Source organism: Diceros bicornis, chromosome 10 (genome assembly GCF_020826845.1).
Source record: "Diceros bicornis minor isolate mBicDic1 chromosome 10, mDicBic1.mat.cur, whole genome shotgun sequence".
Taxonomy (NCBI): domain Eukaryota; kingdom Metazoa; phylum Chordata; class Mammalia; order Perissodactyla; family Rhinocerotidae; genus Diceros; species Diceros bicornis.
Window position 1 is genome coordinate 61,486,362 of NC_080749.1, and position 18,096 is coordinate 61,504,457.

General features: G+C 39.9%; 1 protein-coding gene across 2 annotated transcripts in view; it reads left to right on the forward strand.

Annotated features, from left to right (window-relative positions):
- Positions 1 to 403: 403 nt before the first annotated feature.
- The window catches only part of ITGA4 (integrin subunit alpha 4), a 76,546-nt gene continuing 58,853 nt past the window's right edge, over positions 404 to 18,096 (forward strand). For both annotated transcript variants that reach the window (XM_058549359.1, XM_058549361.1), the window contains exons 1-2: positions 404 to 879; positions 1,247 to 1,368. In XM_058549359.1, coding sequence (XP_058405342.1) covers positions 683 to 879; positions 1,247 to 1,368 — 319 coding nt within the window. In that variant the 5' untranslated portion in view covers positions 404 to 682. The remainder of the gene's footprint in view (positions 880 to 1,246; positions 1,369 to 18,096) is intronic.

The window sequence follows — 18,096 nt, forward strand, 5'->3', positions numbered from 1 at the left end:
CAGATACAGCGCTTAATTATCAACGTAAGATCGGATGGTTCCCCGCCGAAGTCTCGGTGCTCGGATTTGTAGCTGGCCTTTGGGCCATGCCGGGCAGGCCGCGGAGCCTCTGCGCTCATAGTGGGGTGCGCGCGGTGTCGGGTTGGGGCCACGCCGCTCCGCATCCAGGCCGCAACCACAGTTAAAAGGCGAAGCCCCGGGCCCCTTTCAGCTCCGCTCTTGCAAAGCCCCGGGAGCCCCGAAGCATCGCGCTCAGCGGGCTGGGAGGCCCCGGCCCGAATGCGCGTCCCGAGCAGCCAAGGTCCCCTAGCGCCCCCTACAGCCGTGCGCGGGGGCAGACGGCGCCCGGTCCTGCGACTCCGCACCACGCCCGGGACCCCACCCAGCGGCCAGCGCCCCGGGACCGCGCGAGCACCCGCACCTCCCGATTGCAGAACCCAGGCGTGGGGCACAGAGGGCGGGCGGCATCCAAGGCAGCCCCCGATTGCCCCGCCCGCGGCGGCCAGACTTCCCCTCCCTCCCTCCGTCCCTCCCTTCCTCCCGCCCTCCTTCCCCCCCGCCGGCTGGCGCCGGACACGCTGCGCCTCTTCTCTTGGGGCGTTCTTCCCCTTGGCCGACCGTCGCATCCCGCTCAACTGGGGACAGTGGCCGTTTGGTGTTGAATGTTTCCCTCCGAGAGCGCATGGCTGGAGAAGCGAGGCGCGGGCTGGGCCCCCGAGGGGCCACCGTCCGGGAGGCGGTGATGCTGCTGCTGTGCCTGGGGGTCCCGACCGGGCGCCCCTACAACTTGGACACCGAGAACGCGCTGCTCTACCAGGGCCCCCCCAACACCCTGTTCGGCTACTCCGTGGTGCTGCACAGCCACGGGGCGAACCGATGGTGAGTGGAGTCGGACTCGGGCGCTCTCGGCATCTCACAGCCGGCGTGTGAAGGGCTCCTCAGGGATTCCCTGCCTGATTCAAACTTTCCCCCCTCTGGAGGAGGCGGAAGGGGAGTGCTGCGACGGCCAGCTCGCCAGAGATCTGCTCTGGAAACTAACTTATCTTGGGGGTAGCAGCGCCCGGGGTGCGTTCTGGCGCGAGGCCCTGGAGCTGCGAGTTACGGGTGGCTGGTTGGGTGCGCGGGGTGGTGGGCGGAGGAGGAGGTGAGGGAGCGGCCCCGCTGCCAGCTGCATGTCTGTTGAGACCAAGAATTCAGTGGGCAGCACGGCTCAAGTCTCCGCGCACGTGCACATTTCTCGCTTTAGGCTCGTGGTGGGGGCGCCCACGGCCAACTGGCTTGCCAACGCTTCTGTGGTCAATCCCGGGGCGATTTACAGATGCCGGATCGGAAAGAATCCAGACCGAACGTGCGAACAGCTCCAGCTGGGTGAGTTGGGTCTGGGACCAGGAATGAATGACCTCCCACTTGTGGACCCCACCGTAGCACAAGTCCTGGAAGACCTCAAGTTGCCTGTTACTTCTAGTCTAAAGCGAATGATTTTCACTCTTAACTCCACCCCATCTTTCCTTCTTAACATAAAAGTGGCTTCCTTCTTTCTGTCAACATTTTTCTCCCTTTTGCTTATGACAATGATTGCAGTACCCTGACAAAACTATGTAGAGGAAAGTTCCTTACGATACATTGTCTATCGCCTCTTCCTCTCTCCTCCCGTGTGTAAAACACGTTTTAAAGTCTCTCAGCACATTAAGGACAGGATCCAGCTAAACCAAGACTTAAGAATTTTATTTCCATCTTTGACCTATTAACCTTGTTGAAGAACAGGCTAAGGGGCAGATCAGGACTAGCAGTTGGAATTGATCCCACATCCTGTCATTTAGCCTAAGAGCTTTCTAAAAAAGAAAATGATATAGCTTTACTTAGAATATGAAATGTAAAAAACGAGCACAAAGGAAAAATTGGCATCTCCATTGTTACTAGAATTATAGTGAGGCTTAAGGTATAATTATTAATTTTCCTGTCCCAAAACTCTCATGTTAAATGATACCTCTATTCACAGTCATTTCTTAGTGCCTCTTCTTAGATTTGTGACAGTTTGAAAAATGTGTTCTGATGGGGGAGGGGGGAAAGTTCATGTTTCAAAGCTAAAGCAAAAGCAAATTTGCTTCTCTCAGACACTGGGGGGGTCGGGGGAGTGGAACGGGAAATGGAACTAATGTCAATTCAGACCTATCTTGTTCCAGACACTGTTTTATTGCTTAAGTTTTTTTCCCTCAAAGCACCACTGGGTCATGATTGGCATTGTTCCTGCCCCACGTGAGGACTCTGTGACTCAGAGAGTTGCAAGTACGTTTTCTGAAGTTACTCAGCTAGTGAGTGGAAGATGGTATCCCAAGTCAAAGTCAGGTCCCCTTGGGTCTATAGTCCAAGTCCTTTCCCCTCATGTATGCATTTTCAATGCAAATAAAATTAAATGAAGAGTCCAATATGTTGTCTGCTGAGCTGATGAGTCATCTGTAAATTGTGAATAGGAGGTCACAATTGGTACTTTTTTCATATTTATCTTTGCTATCAATGGACTTTTGAGATTAGCTAGTAATTGCATCTTTATCCCCTTTTTCTTTTTACAAAGTAGTCTTTGCTTCTTCTCAAACTGGGAAGCTGGTTCTCTTCATTTAGAATGAATTCAAATAGAGTATGCACATAATGGAATTTTTATTTTTAACTCAGAGAGCATCCATAAAAGTCTAGGAGTTGTCTGTAGCATGTAGAATAAGCCCCAGTCTCTCATTAAGCGTCTTCCATCCCAAAAGACAGACTAGGAAAGCACAACATGTTCTCAGACCTATCCATTTAGAATAATTCTGCAAAGCATAATTTACATTGCATGGGAGGGTTGTGGGATGAAGAATTAGGGAGGGGAGCAGACAACTTTGTTCTGCCAGAGGATCTTGATGAGATCTCCAGAGGGAAAAATTTCATTTCTGTTGTCCTGTCATAGTTTCCTATCCCTGACATTATAACTACTGTTATTTAGCCTCTACTCCCTGTCTGGAAGGGCACTGAATCAATTTCTAGGTGTCTGTATTTAACTGGAAAGATCATGTCATAATATTATATAAAATTTAAGATAATTGTGCCTGTCAAAAGTGAAGGAAAACCTAAATTCTTTGGGCATGTGGAGCACAGAGATTGACTACAGAAATATCCTCAGAGAAATGTGAGCATGGTAGATGTGCAACAAACATGAATTAAGTGAAGATTTATTGGATAAATGAATACAAGCAAAGTGAAAGTTTGATTGTCATTAGCCTGAAGGGTGAATAAAAGAACTAATTAGAAATAGCAAGCCAAAGTGATTTTTTTTAACTTTCAAATTTTTGGTCAATAAAAAAGGTATTTACTGAGATGAAAGGCAAAAAGGAAAACAAGATTTCTAGTCCATCAACTGGTTGAAACATAAGAGCTGTAGTAATAGCTTTGAATATTTGCAAGAGAGGTGACAAGTTATTTCTCTTATAACATTTTAAACAATTTAACTTCTCTTCTTTATATAAAGAAACTGTCTATTCAGAACAAACTCAGAAATAACTTAAAGCTGTAAAATAAGGGATTGAGTCAAAAGTCTAGGAAGGAAACACTGAAAACAATAAATTGGTAACCAAAGACATTTAAAGATTCTCATGTTTGTGGAGTATGTACTATTATTCCTTATGATGAAGTTTCAAGAAAAAAAAATATATATATATACACACACACAATCTTCTATATAAAATGGCTTCGGTTGTCCTGTCTCAACTGTGAGTGACAATAATGTATGGAAAATGCTTAGCTCAGAACTAGACACATAACAGACATTCAAATAATATTAGTTTATGTCTTCTTATCTCTGTCTTCTACTTAAATCTATATCTGTGTGTTATTTGTTATAAGCAGATTGGGGTTAATAAATAGGAACAATTAATAAACTAAGCCAAAAGTTAATTGTATAAATCAAAAAGTAACAGTTGAAATAAAACACAATAAAAAATGTTTTCCTGTGGCCCAACCAAAAAATGTTATAATAACTAAAGATTAAGCTATGATTGCCATATGAGTAAGGTGTTTTCTTTCGTTTGAAGTGGCTTAACTTGCTTTCAAGGAGCTGACAGTAGAAGATCTCTTAAAATGGTGTCCATCTCTTACACAATTCCAAATACTATCCGCTTGGACTAGTCTTTAGGTCTCAGTTAGAATTTAGGATCAAAGTTTGATTCAGATGGAGTTCTCTCCTTAAAAGAGGAGATCAATACCCCATCCCTCTACCCGCTGTGGATAACGTTATGGCGTACTGTGGTATATTCACTGTAGCCATAATCAAAAGTGAACAGCAATGACCATTTATCTAGAGTGTTCAGAGTGTGAGATGTTGAGAGTAAGATACCCCTTTTAGTGAAGTAAATTGACTATAGAAGAGGTGCTTTTCCTCCTGCCTGCAAACAGGCTTCCTCCACCTCCATCCTGCCTGAGAAGTGTCTCTGCTCTCACTTCCTTGGTACTTCCCTCTATGAACCAAGGGAAGGTAGTTTCCCCATCAGGAGAGTCTGAGCCCTGACTTGTTCGTGAAGACTCCATGTCTGAGGAGACCATGTTGATTTCCACATATCCAGTTCTTTTTCTACTCAGGTACTCTGCATCCTTGCTGAGGCTTTTTAAAAGGAAACTTTGATCATGAATGCTTGCTAAATTAAGGCATCACAAATAATGACTCCATCACTATGCTTAATCATAGTCCATTCATGAATTACCAATATTCAAAGAATTAGAACATAATAAAACATGCTTGTAAAATTATAGTAAAAAGATTATCTTTATTTGGTTATTCAAAAGACATTCCAGATCTTTCATTACTTTGGAGTTGCCCCTAATAGCATCGCGCACACACACACACTTAAACTTATCTGGGTAATAGAGTCTAAAGTTACACAGTTACATGCCCAATACAGTAGCCAGTAGCCACAAGTAACTATTGAGCACATGAAATATGGCTAGTTTGCAGTGAGAGGTGCTGTAATGTAAATTACGTACTGGATTTCAAAACTTAGTACGCCTCCAAAAAGTAAAATATCTCATTAATGTTTTAGATATTGATTACATGTTGAAATACTTTAAAATTAATATTGATTACATATTTAAGTGATAATATTTTGGATGTATCAGGTTAAATAAAATATATTGTTAAAATTAATTTCACTTATTTCTTTTTAATGTGACTATTATACAATTAAAAATTTCATATGTGGCTTATATTATATTTCTATTGGACAGAACTGCTCTAGAGAAACACAACTTTTGTATGTAAAATAACACTAATTTTTAGCAAGTGCTTTCCCAGTGTCTATGTGTAAATGAATAGGACTTTCATTTTTCTTTTCCAGACCAAGTGTTGTATAGTTACCAGACCTTTAAACACCCTATTTGTGCCTCTCTTTTTCTTACTGGAACAAACAATGGTCCATCACAAGTTAGTCACCATTATTCCCCTTCATAGTTCTTTCTGGAAATTATATTACCTTAACCAGCCTCCAGGTTTATATTACATACCCTATCTGGAAAAGATGAAGTTAATTAGCACTGCATCATTAAACTAATGATTACCTCACTCTGACTTCTGCCTCATTTGCAGGAATTATTAGCTTGACATTAAAAGACAAACGTCCCACTGTTGAAACTTCAAATATGTTCTTGATAACTTTTCTTTTTCATTTGCAATACTCTTTAAATTGTAGCTTATGAAGTTGAGATTGATGTTGACTGGTCATTTAGAAAAATCATCCCTGAACATAGGTTGTTATGCTAATTATGCAGAAAATCAAGACTGAGAGCTTCATTAATAAACTATCATGTTAAGAGAATTAAGTTACCTGATTTCCAGCAATTTCCCAAACTTCATCTCTAAAAGAATGATTTCCACCTAATTTGAGAGATGAGATTTTCTAGATGCATTTTATTTTTTGCCTTAAGTTTACTTGATCACTGAGTGATATTCCTAATGACTAAAAAATATCTCCCCTTGGGAACAGTTCTGTGGCCAGATATGGTAATCCATTGTATATGTGGGTAATTTATTCATTCAGTCATTTATTGAGAGATGCTGAAGGGCCAGAACCCGGACATACAGAAGAAATATGGTCCTGGCCCCAAGGGGTTTACAGTCCATTGGTTAGGTTGTTATAGGAAAGTGTGGTGAGAAGATCTGCTCTAGCTAGGAGAATAAGGTAATGTCTTCCCAAGGAACTGATGTTAGAGTGGGGAACTGAATGAAAATCAGGAGTTAGCCAGAGGAAGAGGTTGTGGGAAAGGGTGCCAGGCAGAGCAAACAGTGTACATGAAGACCTTGAGATCTTTGAAAATAGGGCATCTTTGAATTGAAAGAAAGATGCATACAGTTGGACTATGAAGTGTGAAGTTGTTGGTAGGTTGGAGAGATAGGCAGAGATTATTTTTGGTACAACTTTATAAGCTTTCTTTAGGAATATAAATTTATCCTAAGGTGTTTAAAGCTGGGGAGTTATATGACCAGATTTGTGTTTTAGATAGATATTTCTGGTTGCAGGGTAGTGAGTGCTTTGGAGTAAATGGATCAGGACTGAAGGTAGGGAGACAGTTGTAAGAAGACTGTTATAATTTAGGCTAAAGATGATAGGGCTTATACTAAGACAGTGACAGTAGGAATGGAGAAAAACATAGAGATTTTATAGTTATTTAGAAGACAGATTCAGTAGGCCTTGGTATTGAATGAGAGAGATGAAGGAGAAGAAGGTTTCAAAGATATTACCCAAGGTCCTGACCTGGGCTGTTGGATGGATGATGTTGCTATGTCCTGTGAGATATGAATTAAATATCTAGTAACCAGTTGGATCTATGGGTCCAGTGATTAGGAGAGGTCTGTACTAGTAATTCAGAGTTGAGAGTAATTGACATAGAGATGGTAATCAAAGCCACGGAGGTTAGTGAGGTTAACCTGGGAACTCTCTAGGCTGAATAGATCAGAGGGCCCAGGATAGATGGCAGAGGATTCTTACAATTTGAGAAGTGGCTAGAACAGTGCTGTGCAACTCTGGGTGCAAATTAGATTCTCCTGCAGAGCTTTAAGAATACCAGTGCCAGTCCTCATCCCAAACTAATAAAATCTCTGGGGGTGGGTCTAGGTAGGTGTACTATTGTGATTTATAATAAGAAATATATGTTTGGTCTTCTTCACTGGAATTTTCTAAGTGATGAGAGTCATAAAGATGTCTTTTATTATGTTAATGAGGTGACTTTTGGACCCCACCTAAGGATGGGGACTGGTTGCCAGTGGAGCCAACCAAATAATCGGAGAGTTGAAACTTTCAGTCCCACCCCCCTGACCTCCAAAGAGGGGAGAGGGGCTGGAAGTTGAATCAGTTGCTATTGGCAAATCTTGCCTATGTAATGAAGCCTCCATAAAAATCCAAAAGGACAGGTTTGGGAAAGCTTCTGGGTTGGTGAACACATGGAGATTCGGGAAGAGTGGTGCACGGGGAGAGGGCATGGAAACTCCCGGCCCCTTTCGCCATGCCTTGCCCTATGCTTCTCCGCCATCTGGCTGTACCTGAGTTATATACTTTTATAATAAACTGGTAATCTAGTAAGTAAAATGCTTCTCTGAGTTCTGTGAGCCACTCTAGCAAATTCATCAAACCCAAGGAAGAGGTTGTGGGAACCTCTGAATTATAGCCAGTCGATCAGAAGCACAGGTAACAACCGGGACTTGTGATTGGCATCTGAAGTGTGTGTGTGTGTATGTCTGGTGGGGGAGGCAGTCTCGTAGGATGGAGTCTTTAATCCGTGGGATCTGACACTATCTCCAGGTAGAGAGCATCCAAATTGAGTTAACTGTAGGATACCCAACAGGTGTCGGAGAATTGCTTGGTGGTAGTGTGGAAACCACCCCCCACACACATACACACACACATTGGAATTGGGTACGAAACCCTTAGTAGGGCATCAGTATTTTGCAGAGGTCTCCAGATGATTCCAGTATTTATCCATGGTTGAGAACCACTAGAGAAAAGAGGAGGCTGGAAAAAAAGACTGAGAGGGAGAAGCCAAAGAGGTAGCAAGGATATCAGTTCAATGCAGCATTATGGAAGTGGAAGGATGAGAGACTTTGAGAAGAGATAAATGGCTGGCAGTATCAAAAGTTGCCAAGAAGTCAAACAAGGTAAGAACTGAGGAGGTTTCATTGAATTTAGAGAGACTTGGTTCATTAGTAACCTTAGTAAGACCAGTTTTAGTGGTGAAGGCAGACTGCAGAGGGTTGAGGAGAAGCGAGGAGTGAGAAAATATTGATAACAAGTGTCAACAACTCTTTATCTGCCTTCATTAATTAAATAAATTTTATAAATTACTTATGCTAGGTATTGGGAATAGAAAATTGAATAAGACATCACTGAAGCACTCAAAGAACTCAGTCTAGATGACAGGAGAGACAGGTAAACAGACAATTACTTATGAGAAAACGTAATAAACATGACAATAGAGACTCATACGGTGGGGAGAAGAAATTGTGTGGATGATGAGAGAAGGTCTCCTGGAAGAGGAGACGCTTGAGTAATTGAGCCAGTTCTGACCAGTTTTTGTTTTTGTTTTTGTTTTTGTTTTTGTTTTTGTTTTTGTGAGGAAGACTGGCTCTGAGCTAACATCCATTGCCAATCCTCCTCTTTTTGCTGAGGAAGATTAACTCTGAGCTAACACCTATGCCCATCGTCCTCTATTTTGTATATGGGACACCGCCACAGCATGGCTTGATGAGCTGTGAGTAGGTCCACACCCAGTATCTGAACCTGGGAACCCGAAGACGCTGAAGGGGAGCATGTGAACTTTACCACTACGCCACCGGGCTGGTCCCCAGTTCTGACCAGTTTTGATAGGCACATAGTAAAAGCTCAATAAATATAAAATGGATGGATACACTTCTCAGATATGGGTGGGATCCTCTGCTGCACACTTCAGCATGATTCCAACAGGTCTAGGCCAGCCTTGGTTTCAAAGACTGCCTACACTCACCAGGCAATCTAAACAATAACACCCACTCCCTAGAAGGGGAGCTTCGAACTGATCATCTTTAAAAACAGAGATTTTTTAATTTAAGGGTAGCTGGAAACATCAAATTGGAAATAGACTTACAAGTGACAGGACTGGGCTGAGAAATGCACTGTATTCATTCTGATGCTTTCGGTTTACCCCCCAAAATTTTTTTTAAATAGGGGTAATAGGGCACATTTGCATGGAGATGAATGACAATTAGTCTTTGGGTGGTGAACATGACACAGTCTACACAGAAATCAAAATATAATGATGTACACCTGAAAAACCAATGTTAACTTCAATTAAAAAAAGATAGAAAACCTTTTTCATATAAATTATATGAAATATCATAACTTACAATGAATATGTTCAGAAATAGTAAGACTGTAGATTTAATTGTCAAATCTCTTTTGTGGGAAATACTTTGTGAAGTGGATTAGACATGTCCTTTTTAAATTACACTCTAGGTGGAAGATTCTTGTCAATGTATACCCTCTGTTTGTGAAAGGTAGACCTCTTTCTAGGTCTACCTCACCTCGATACAAATTTTTGTTTTCTTGTGAAAGTTTTCTAGTATTCATTAGAATATCATTATTTTGACTGCAAATCATTGTCTCTGTAATGTCTTATTCCACCCTTTGAAGTTTGGATAGTTCCTCATCTCAGTCGGACCCTCTGTTGATACAGGACAATGCCATGGACTCCCTGACTGAGTTTTACTTCTCTCACACATTTTTTTTTTTTCTCTTGGATGATGTTCTTTTTTTTTTTTTTTAATTTTTTGTTTATTGCAGTAACATTTGTTTATAACATTGTATAAATTTCAGGTGTACATCATTATACTTCTATTTCTACATAGATTACATCATGTTCACCACCCAAATACTAATTACAACCCATCACCACACACATGTGCCAAATTATCCCTTTCGCCCCTCTCCCTCCCCCCTTCCCCTCTGGTAACCACCAATCCAATCTCTGTCTCTATGTGTTTGTTTATTGTTGTTATTATCTACTACTTAATGAAGGAAATCATAAACCTTGCTATCTTCCTGATCTCCTCTGTCCTACCCTGTGAATTCCAAAACCAAGCACAGAACTTCAATATCGACCTCCTAGCATTAAGGGAGAACAGGTTTCCCTGGAGTTCTTTTCTGTTTACATTTTTGTATTGTTCTTGTTTCAGGGACACTAAAAATGGTATCCATTTTGTGATAGTTTTTCAAATGAATCCTTAAGTCCAAGAGATTAATTGAAAACCATGGAAGTAAAGAACTTTCTTATTTTCTAATGCTGGAAATTAATGTCATAATATTATAAGAGTAGGTTATTATAGAAGTAGAATTAGTATAGGATTATTAATAATGTCAATATTTGGATTTTTTCCCTGCTTAACAAGGAAAAATACTAAGGGTAAATCCTTGTAAGATAGTGTAGGGTGGAGGTTGACAGTTTGAGTTTGAATCCTTCCTTCCTCCAGTTCTTAGGCGTGTGACTTTGGGCAAGATGCTTCATCTCCCATTACTTCAGCTTCTCCATCTGTGCAATTGGGATAATGATAATAATAATACTTACTCACAGGGATGTAATGAAAATTAAATAAGTTAATATATATGTTTACATATATTAAAAGTGTGCTCGGTACATAGGAACTATGTAATGAATATTTGTGATTATGGTAAGACTGTGTTCCTCTAAACTGTGCTCACCAACTATATCAGTTGTGGTATATTTTTCTGCTATAGTTAATAAAAAGACTTGTTTAAGTTTTCTGCGGGAATTTGAGGAAGTTTGGGCCTAGGGTCTCTGGAGGAGACCCTGAACCCAGCACCAAGCTCACAAGCGACCTGCTTTTCTAGAGCTCTGAGGCCGATTGCTGACTCAGGATCAATGCAGATTTATGAAACTGCAACCCTAAAACGTGGCACTGCTCCCTGGGACCTTTACCTCTATGTTGAACTCTCTTTCTGAATATAATAAAGTAAAATAAAGAAAATAAAATGATAAAGTAAAAGGGTATATAAAATAAAATGAAATGAATTAGAGGACTGAAATAACTGGCTTTTCAGGTCTATGATTATATGAGCTGTTTCTCACATAAATTAAGCATGATGATTAGCCCATATCAGATTTTGACTAGGAAGTCTGAGAATATGACATTTAAATACATGTTTTCCAGAAAGAAAATACTTTGAGAATGGTTTCTAATTTTGATCTTTATTTTGATATTTTGACTCTTTTGTGCCACTAGACGAGCTGGAAGAAATGGTCTTAGAAGTTTATTACTTTCGTCTTTTGCATCATCCCTAAAATTTGGGGATTTTACTTTTCATTACTCAAAATTATTACTATTGAATTCATAAACATCACTGTTATCTTTTAGAAACATCACTACCACGTGATGCATGGGAAAAGTACATACTTTAATACAGTAAACATAATTTAGTAGATTTAATTGTAATTAGAATTTGATAAGAAAAACTAAAAAAAGGGGGCCACTTGACTTAAAGAGCTGAAGGCTGCTGATCCAATCTCGCAGCACTGCGAACTCCCTCTGCTGGTGTAGCCCAGATCGACATGATGTGGGCGTGCTGGGGAGCAGAAGCATTTACCATTTAGTGAACACCTGCTAGGTCCCAGGCAGCCTCTCATGCACAGACATACATTTTCTGTTATCTTCATAGCCGTGCAATGGCAGGTCTTATAATCTTGTCATATTTGAATTGATTTGTTCCCTTTCAATCCCATATGTTTTTCTAATATCCTGAATTTACGTAGAGGAAGGAATTGTTTATATTATAAATTATAATTATGTTATATATATAATTATTTTCACTCAGTAGTTCTTTCTTCTACAAATAAAGATATCTTGAATGAATGATTCTTTATAGAACATAGAATAGAATAAAGGTCATTCATTTTTCAGGATTATTTGAGAAAAATTTAGGGGGGAAGAATTTGAAAGATATAGGATTCATCTTTCAACGGAATAGAACTTCAGCTTCAAAAAAAGCAATCGGGGGAAGTAAGGGCTTTCACTATTTTTCTGAAACTTGAAATTCCATCACATGTTTTGAAAGATCAGATGAATTTGTTGTCTCAGTAGCTAGAAAACGAGACTGAGAGCCTGAGCTGATGGGGAAGCCACAGCACTGTGACGCAGGCACATAGACGTGTCCTTGCACCCAAAAGTCCCAGGCTCCCTGCCCACAAAGTGTTTCACTCAAGCTGTCAGCAAGTTATAGAAAGAAGAACTTTGAGTCTGATCTTTCTCCTTGGTCCTTCCTCAGTGGAAATACCAGAGTACTGAGAACTGATCTGAACTGAGGGAAAGGGCAGGGCAAGACAGGAACCATGTAAGTGACATTTTTCTGGAAAGCTAGAAAGTTGACTGTACAGCCTGTGGGCAGATTTGTGATATTTTACACATTTTCAGCTGAAAAAAAAGATTTAGAAAATGAATTTCAGAAAAAAAGATGTAGAAAATGGATTTCAGTTAAGTGATAGTTCTGAAATATTTGTGGAGTTCCTTTTTATATTCTAGAGTAGCGAGAAGTAACAGATCTTTGCTTACGGACAAGTTTTGATTTTTGATTCTAATCTTTTCCATTTAGCAGCCCCATGGATTCAGGCAAGTTACTTCTTTCAGACTCAATTTTCTCATCTGTAAAATGGGATTGATAACACAGTCTGCAGCTACAGTGAGAATCAAATGTGTTAATGTGTATGATTAAGGCCTTACTGACAGCCATGTGCCACAAATATTTTATGGAGGAGGATATATGCCATCACATGTGCAGCTAAATCATATGTTTAGCTTGCTCCTTAAAATAATAATAATGTCAACATTAACTAACATTTGTGTGCTTTCTCTGCTAGGCTGTGGCCCAAGCACTTCATGCGTATCTCATTTACTCCCTACAGTCCTTGCAGAAACCCTCTGAGCTAGGCACCTCCTGTGGGTTCCAGCTGATTCTCAGTCTTTAATCGTCCTACTTGCATATCACACTTTGTAAAGATCTTCAAATCTGCAAATGCCGTTTCCCTTCAGACCATCTGTTACTATCTTTAAAACCTAAGGGAATAATATTTTGGAAGACAAGTAAGGAAGAAGAGTAGTGAAGGAACACATCTCCAAAGCTAAAATCCCTGAGAGTTTGGTGAAGATTTTGCAGTAATACCATCTAGTAAAGGATTTTTGAGGGGGTATAATATATTTCAGAATTCTCTCCCTCTGCAAATATGTATTTCATTCCTGCCTACTGCATGTAAGGCCCTGTTCTGTGCAGTGTGAATGCCACAGTCAACAAAATAGTCCATTTGCCCTCGTGGAGGTGACATTCAAGATTGAATATCTAGTCTTCCACAGTCTCTGTCATATTTTGGCAATTGGAGCAGTGACACTAAAACTGGTGATGTGAATAACAACAACAAAACAAGGTGGTGGTGGTAAAGAGTGTGCCTAATTGGCTCTGTGCCAACATCTTTTATATTCGTCTATTAAAATTACTGCTTTTCACATTTATATACACATGTATGCACTGATACAAAATCAGTAGATGGAAATAAAAAACTGAAGTAGTAAGCATACATCTTTATACTTTCTTTCTCAAATGAAAAAAAGTGGAAAGAGAAAGATGGGCTTAATTTTTAGTATAAGGGATATTGTTTTCATGTGGCTTTGTATTTTTAATGTCTAGTGGGTAAATGCATTCAACTACGCTATTAGTCATTCTAGTTGTATAAAAGCATGGAAAATGATCACATGTTAATTTCTGCTGACCTCTTTCTTGTTAAACTATGTAAAGTACTTTTTCAATTATGAGGCTGATTTGATTGACTAAGAGTTTAGATTAGTAACGTATGAGCTGAATTGAAAACTAGACTATAAATCATTTCAGCATGACATTTGGATAAAATATAAAGATAATCTGAGTTTATTTATGATGTTCTGTCAGAGAAATTCATGAGAATTAGCTTTCTCATGACAGTTCTAATAATCATCATTTCTGACTGAATTAGAAATACTCTATTTTGACATGAAGAAAATTTGCTTAACATTTGATATCATATTTCAATATCTAGCTGAAACCAAGGAGGACATAAAAGGTATGACTACTATTTTAAAAATGGAGTAGTCTCTTTTCAAATATGGTATAACGCAGGAAAAGGCATAACCATTTACACTGTGGAGCAGTTGTTCATAAGCTCAACTACACACTACACACAACCACCTGGGGAGCTTTTCAAAAAATTCTGATATCTGGTCTCAACCAACACCCACCAAATCTGAGCCTCTGGGAGTGGGGACCAGGTGTCGGTCTTGGCTCAAAACTTCCCCCAGATGATCCTAATGTCCAGTCAAGACTGAGAACCCCATATTAAAGGAGGGGACTCAGGAGAAAGCAAGGGTAATAGAAAGCTCTGGAGAAGGCCCTGAGTGTAAGTTGATGATGATGTAAATGTCTTCCCTCACTGCCAAGATTCTGCAAGCGTTACAGAAGAAAAGGGTAAAAAGTTCCTAGAAATGAAGAAAAGACCCAGAGCAGCAGTGGGGACTCACAGGCTGTTGTTTGAACTGATCCTGTCTTGTAACCAGTGCTGAAAGGACCTCACTGAATTGTATGTTGGTGCCATAGGGTGCTACCTATGGCAGAAGCAGTGTTAGGAAGTGGAAAGGAGAAATAAATCTATGTAAATGTGAGTCTGTGTGTTTGTTCACTTATGTGGACAAATAATTGTTTCATGACTTTATCGTTTTCATCAATTTTCTCTTTGCCTGTGCATTCATCCTTTTATACACGTTTCAAATTAAGATACAAAGCACAAATAGAAGATACTTAGTCAAACCACAATGGAAGCTTCGAACGGTTTTTCATTTATTGATCCTTCCATTTTCATCACGCATTTCTGAGCTGTGTGTTGGGGATGAGATAATGATGAACGAGATGCAGTACTGGGCAAGACGAATTAGGTCATTATTTACTAAGCCTTGGAAGTAGACAGGATAGTTGCGAATAAATAAATGTAGTTGTATTAGTCAGGGTTCATCAGAGAAACACAACCGATAGGGTAGGTAGGTAGGTAGGTAGCTAGATATGAGAGGAGATTTATTATAGGAATTGACTCCCTCAGTGTGGAGGCTGAGAAAGTCCCATTATCTGCCATCTACAAGCGGAAGAACCAGGACAGCTGGTGATGTAATTCGGGACAAAGGCCTGAGAAGCGGGAAGCGGTGAGGGGTGCGGGGAGGAGCAGGGAGTGTTGTGTAAGTCCTGGAGATCTACGAGGTACTCAGACTTGGAGAGAAAGATGTTTGAGGGAAGCGACATTAATAAAGTGGGGAAGTTTGGCTATGATGTGTGTGAATCTAATCGTGAGATTCTGAGCTGTGCTGACATTATGATGTCACCTGGTGGAGCTACAACTAAAACAGAGAGGATGCAATGTGGAATCAACCATCCCAGAAAACAGTTTAATAACACAAGAGTTTCTCTAGTCTTCATTTTAAAATGAGAGAGCTCAGCTAAGGAATAGACAATAACAATTCACTATTTTTGTGCATAAAAACTTCATGGCCATTTTCATCAAGCAATTTATATGGTATTTTGCAGTTCTAAACTATTGTATATTTCTATTTTTAAACTTTTGGGTGACGTCTCTACAATGGTAAATTTGTTTCTAAATATTGGGTGTAATCTTGATGAAAGTGTCCACATTTTATATATATAATATACCACATTTTAATAGACACAATGTGTTACTTGTGACCTCTGTCTTCTCCTTAATTTTCCTTCTGTTCATTTGCCTTAGTTAACTGAGTATTGACTATAATTTTAGAAAGACTTTGGTATTTTCAGAGAAGATATTTCATGGAAGTGTATGTTGTGGTATACAATAGGATCTTCAGCTTCAGGTAGATGGAAACTACCATTTATCATCTTTTTTTTGTGTGTGAGAAAGATCAGCCCTGAGCTAACATCCAATGCCAATCCTCCTCTTTTTTGCTGAGGAAGATTGGCCCTGGGCTAACATCTGTGCCCATCCTCTACTTTATATGTGACGTCACCACAGCGTGGCTTGACAAGTGGTGCGTCGGTGCGCACCCGGGATCCAAATCTGAGAACCCCGGGCCGCCACAGTGGAGCTCGCGCGCTTAACCACTGCGCCACCGGGCTGGCCCATATCATCTATTTTTGAGAGTAAAAAAAAAAAAAGGCGATTTTAGTGAAAAGTCAAACTGAAAATTGCATCACGATGAAAATTAAAATTTTTTTTGTAACTCTTTCACTTTCTTTTGATTATGTTGGCATCAAGTAGCCACAATAACAACTTGCTATATTAATCCTTACCCACCCAACACACACAATTGCCTTTCTCTCTCCCTCCTGCCCTCTCCCTCCTCCCTTCTTTTTTTCCTTTATTAATTTTAATATAGAGACCTTATATTTCCACCTGGACCATCCTTTATCAAGGTTTGGGCTGCAGCAAGATTCCCTTCCCATTCCAAGTAGACATTGCCAATCAACCCCGACATTCTTTTTCCAGATCTATCCTTAGTCATCTTCCTTTCAGTCTCAAGCTCCAAGCAGCCACTACGGATTGATGGGAGTCGTCATTATTCTACAAGAAACCTGATCAGAAAAACCTCGCCATTATCCACGTTCCATTTTAACGATGTTCCAGACCATGAGAATCACCCACGTAGTCAGGTGTTCACCTAGACTCATGAATCACTCTCCAGAGAAGGGCTAGGAAACTTTCTTCGGTTTAGCTGTGTTGAGGGTTTTGTTATTTCTTGTGAAGAACATTTTGGAGAACAAGCAAATATATATACAAACATCTTCCTACACTCCTTAAACAGACAAAAATCTCTCCTAACCAGGACATTTAGTGCAGATAATTTCACTTCCATAATATTAGCCTTATCTATGTAGGTATTCTGAGTTTGCCCAGGAAGCTTTATCTAGGGGTCAAGGTTATAGGAGACAAAGTGCCTAATGATTTAGAGAATGGTCACTGTACGTGTATGAAAACTTGGTATCAGTGACCGGAGTTCAAAATTAGATAAACCCAAGTTTCACATCCTTCTCTAATCAAATCGATGCAAATATATTTACCTGCCTTTGGAATTGAGCACAGGTGGAATAGAACTGTCACATGGCAATTGAAGAGGGTGAAAATCAAGACAGCAAAAGTAATCTTAATCTGCTGCATCTTATTCTCCCCCAAATCATTTATTTGAAATCACTTTAATACGGGATCCCTATATTAATAATCCTTATATTAATAAAGCGAAGAAGTCACTCTAACAAAAAAAATGATCACTGGGAAGATCACTTTTTCTTGTACAGTTTAGAAGTACTATATTGCCCATGAATAATATTTTATTTATGTTTGGCTTTCTGGCTATTCATGCATTTACCAAAGTGCCTATTGAATTTTTTTATTTACCACTGAAAGTATCTGGTTTTTCAAGCGTTTTTTTCTTTGTTGAAAACGTGTCACAATCCGCTAAATGTAAACCACAGGGCAGTTTGTTTTAAATGCTAGGATTGTTAGTATGCTAATTACACACAGCTCCTTTCCACATGCTCGATCATCACCTTCCAGCTTCGACCAAGTGTGACTTAAATGCTAAGGACTATATTGTAGTCTTTCTATTTCTAACGTCTCAATATAAGAAATGTTTTAAAAAGTGCTCTGGTAATGTTGCTTATATTGCTAGATAAATGGTCAAAACAAGGTGCAAATTCTTTGCCAAGCATTATACACGGCAGTTATATTTGCACAGCCTATGTTGGTTTAAACTGCCCTTCCCCCTTAGTCATGTTGGTTAGCTGTCTCCTACATCAAGGTCGTCTCTTCATGGTGTTACCATTGGAGGTCATTTCTACAAACAAAAATCACCTTGTGAGAGAACAGTTATGTTGGTACAGAGTAACTCATGGTTACCCCCCCACAGTGTGCACTGAGTATGAGATAGACAAGCAGGATACGAGGACATTTCACATATGGCTGAAGGAAAAAACATTAGGGATAAGCATGCATGTTTATTTTCTC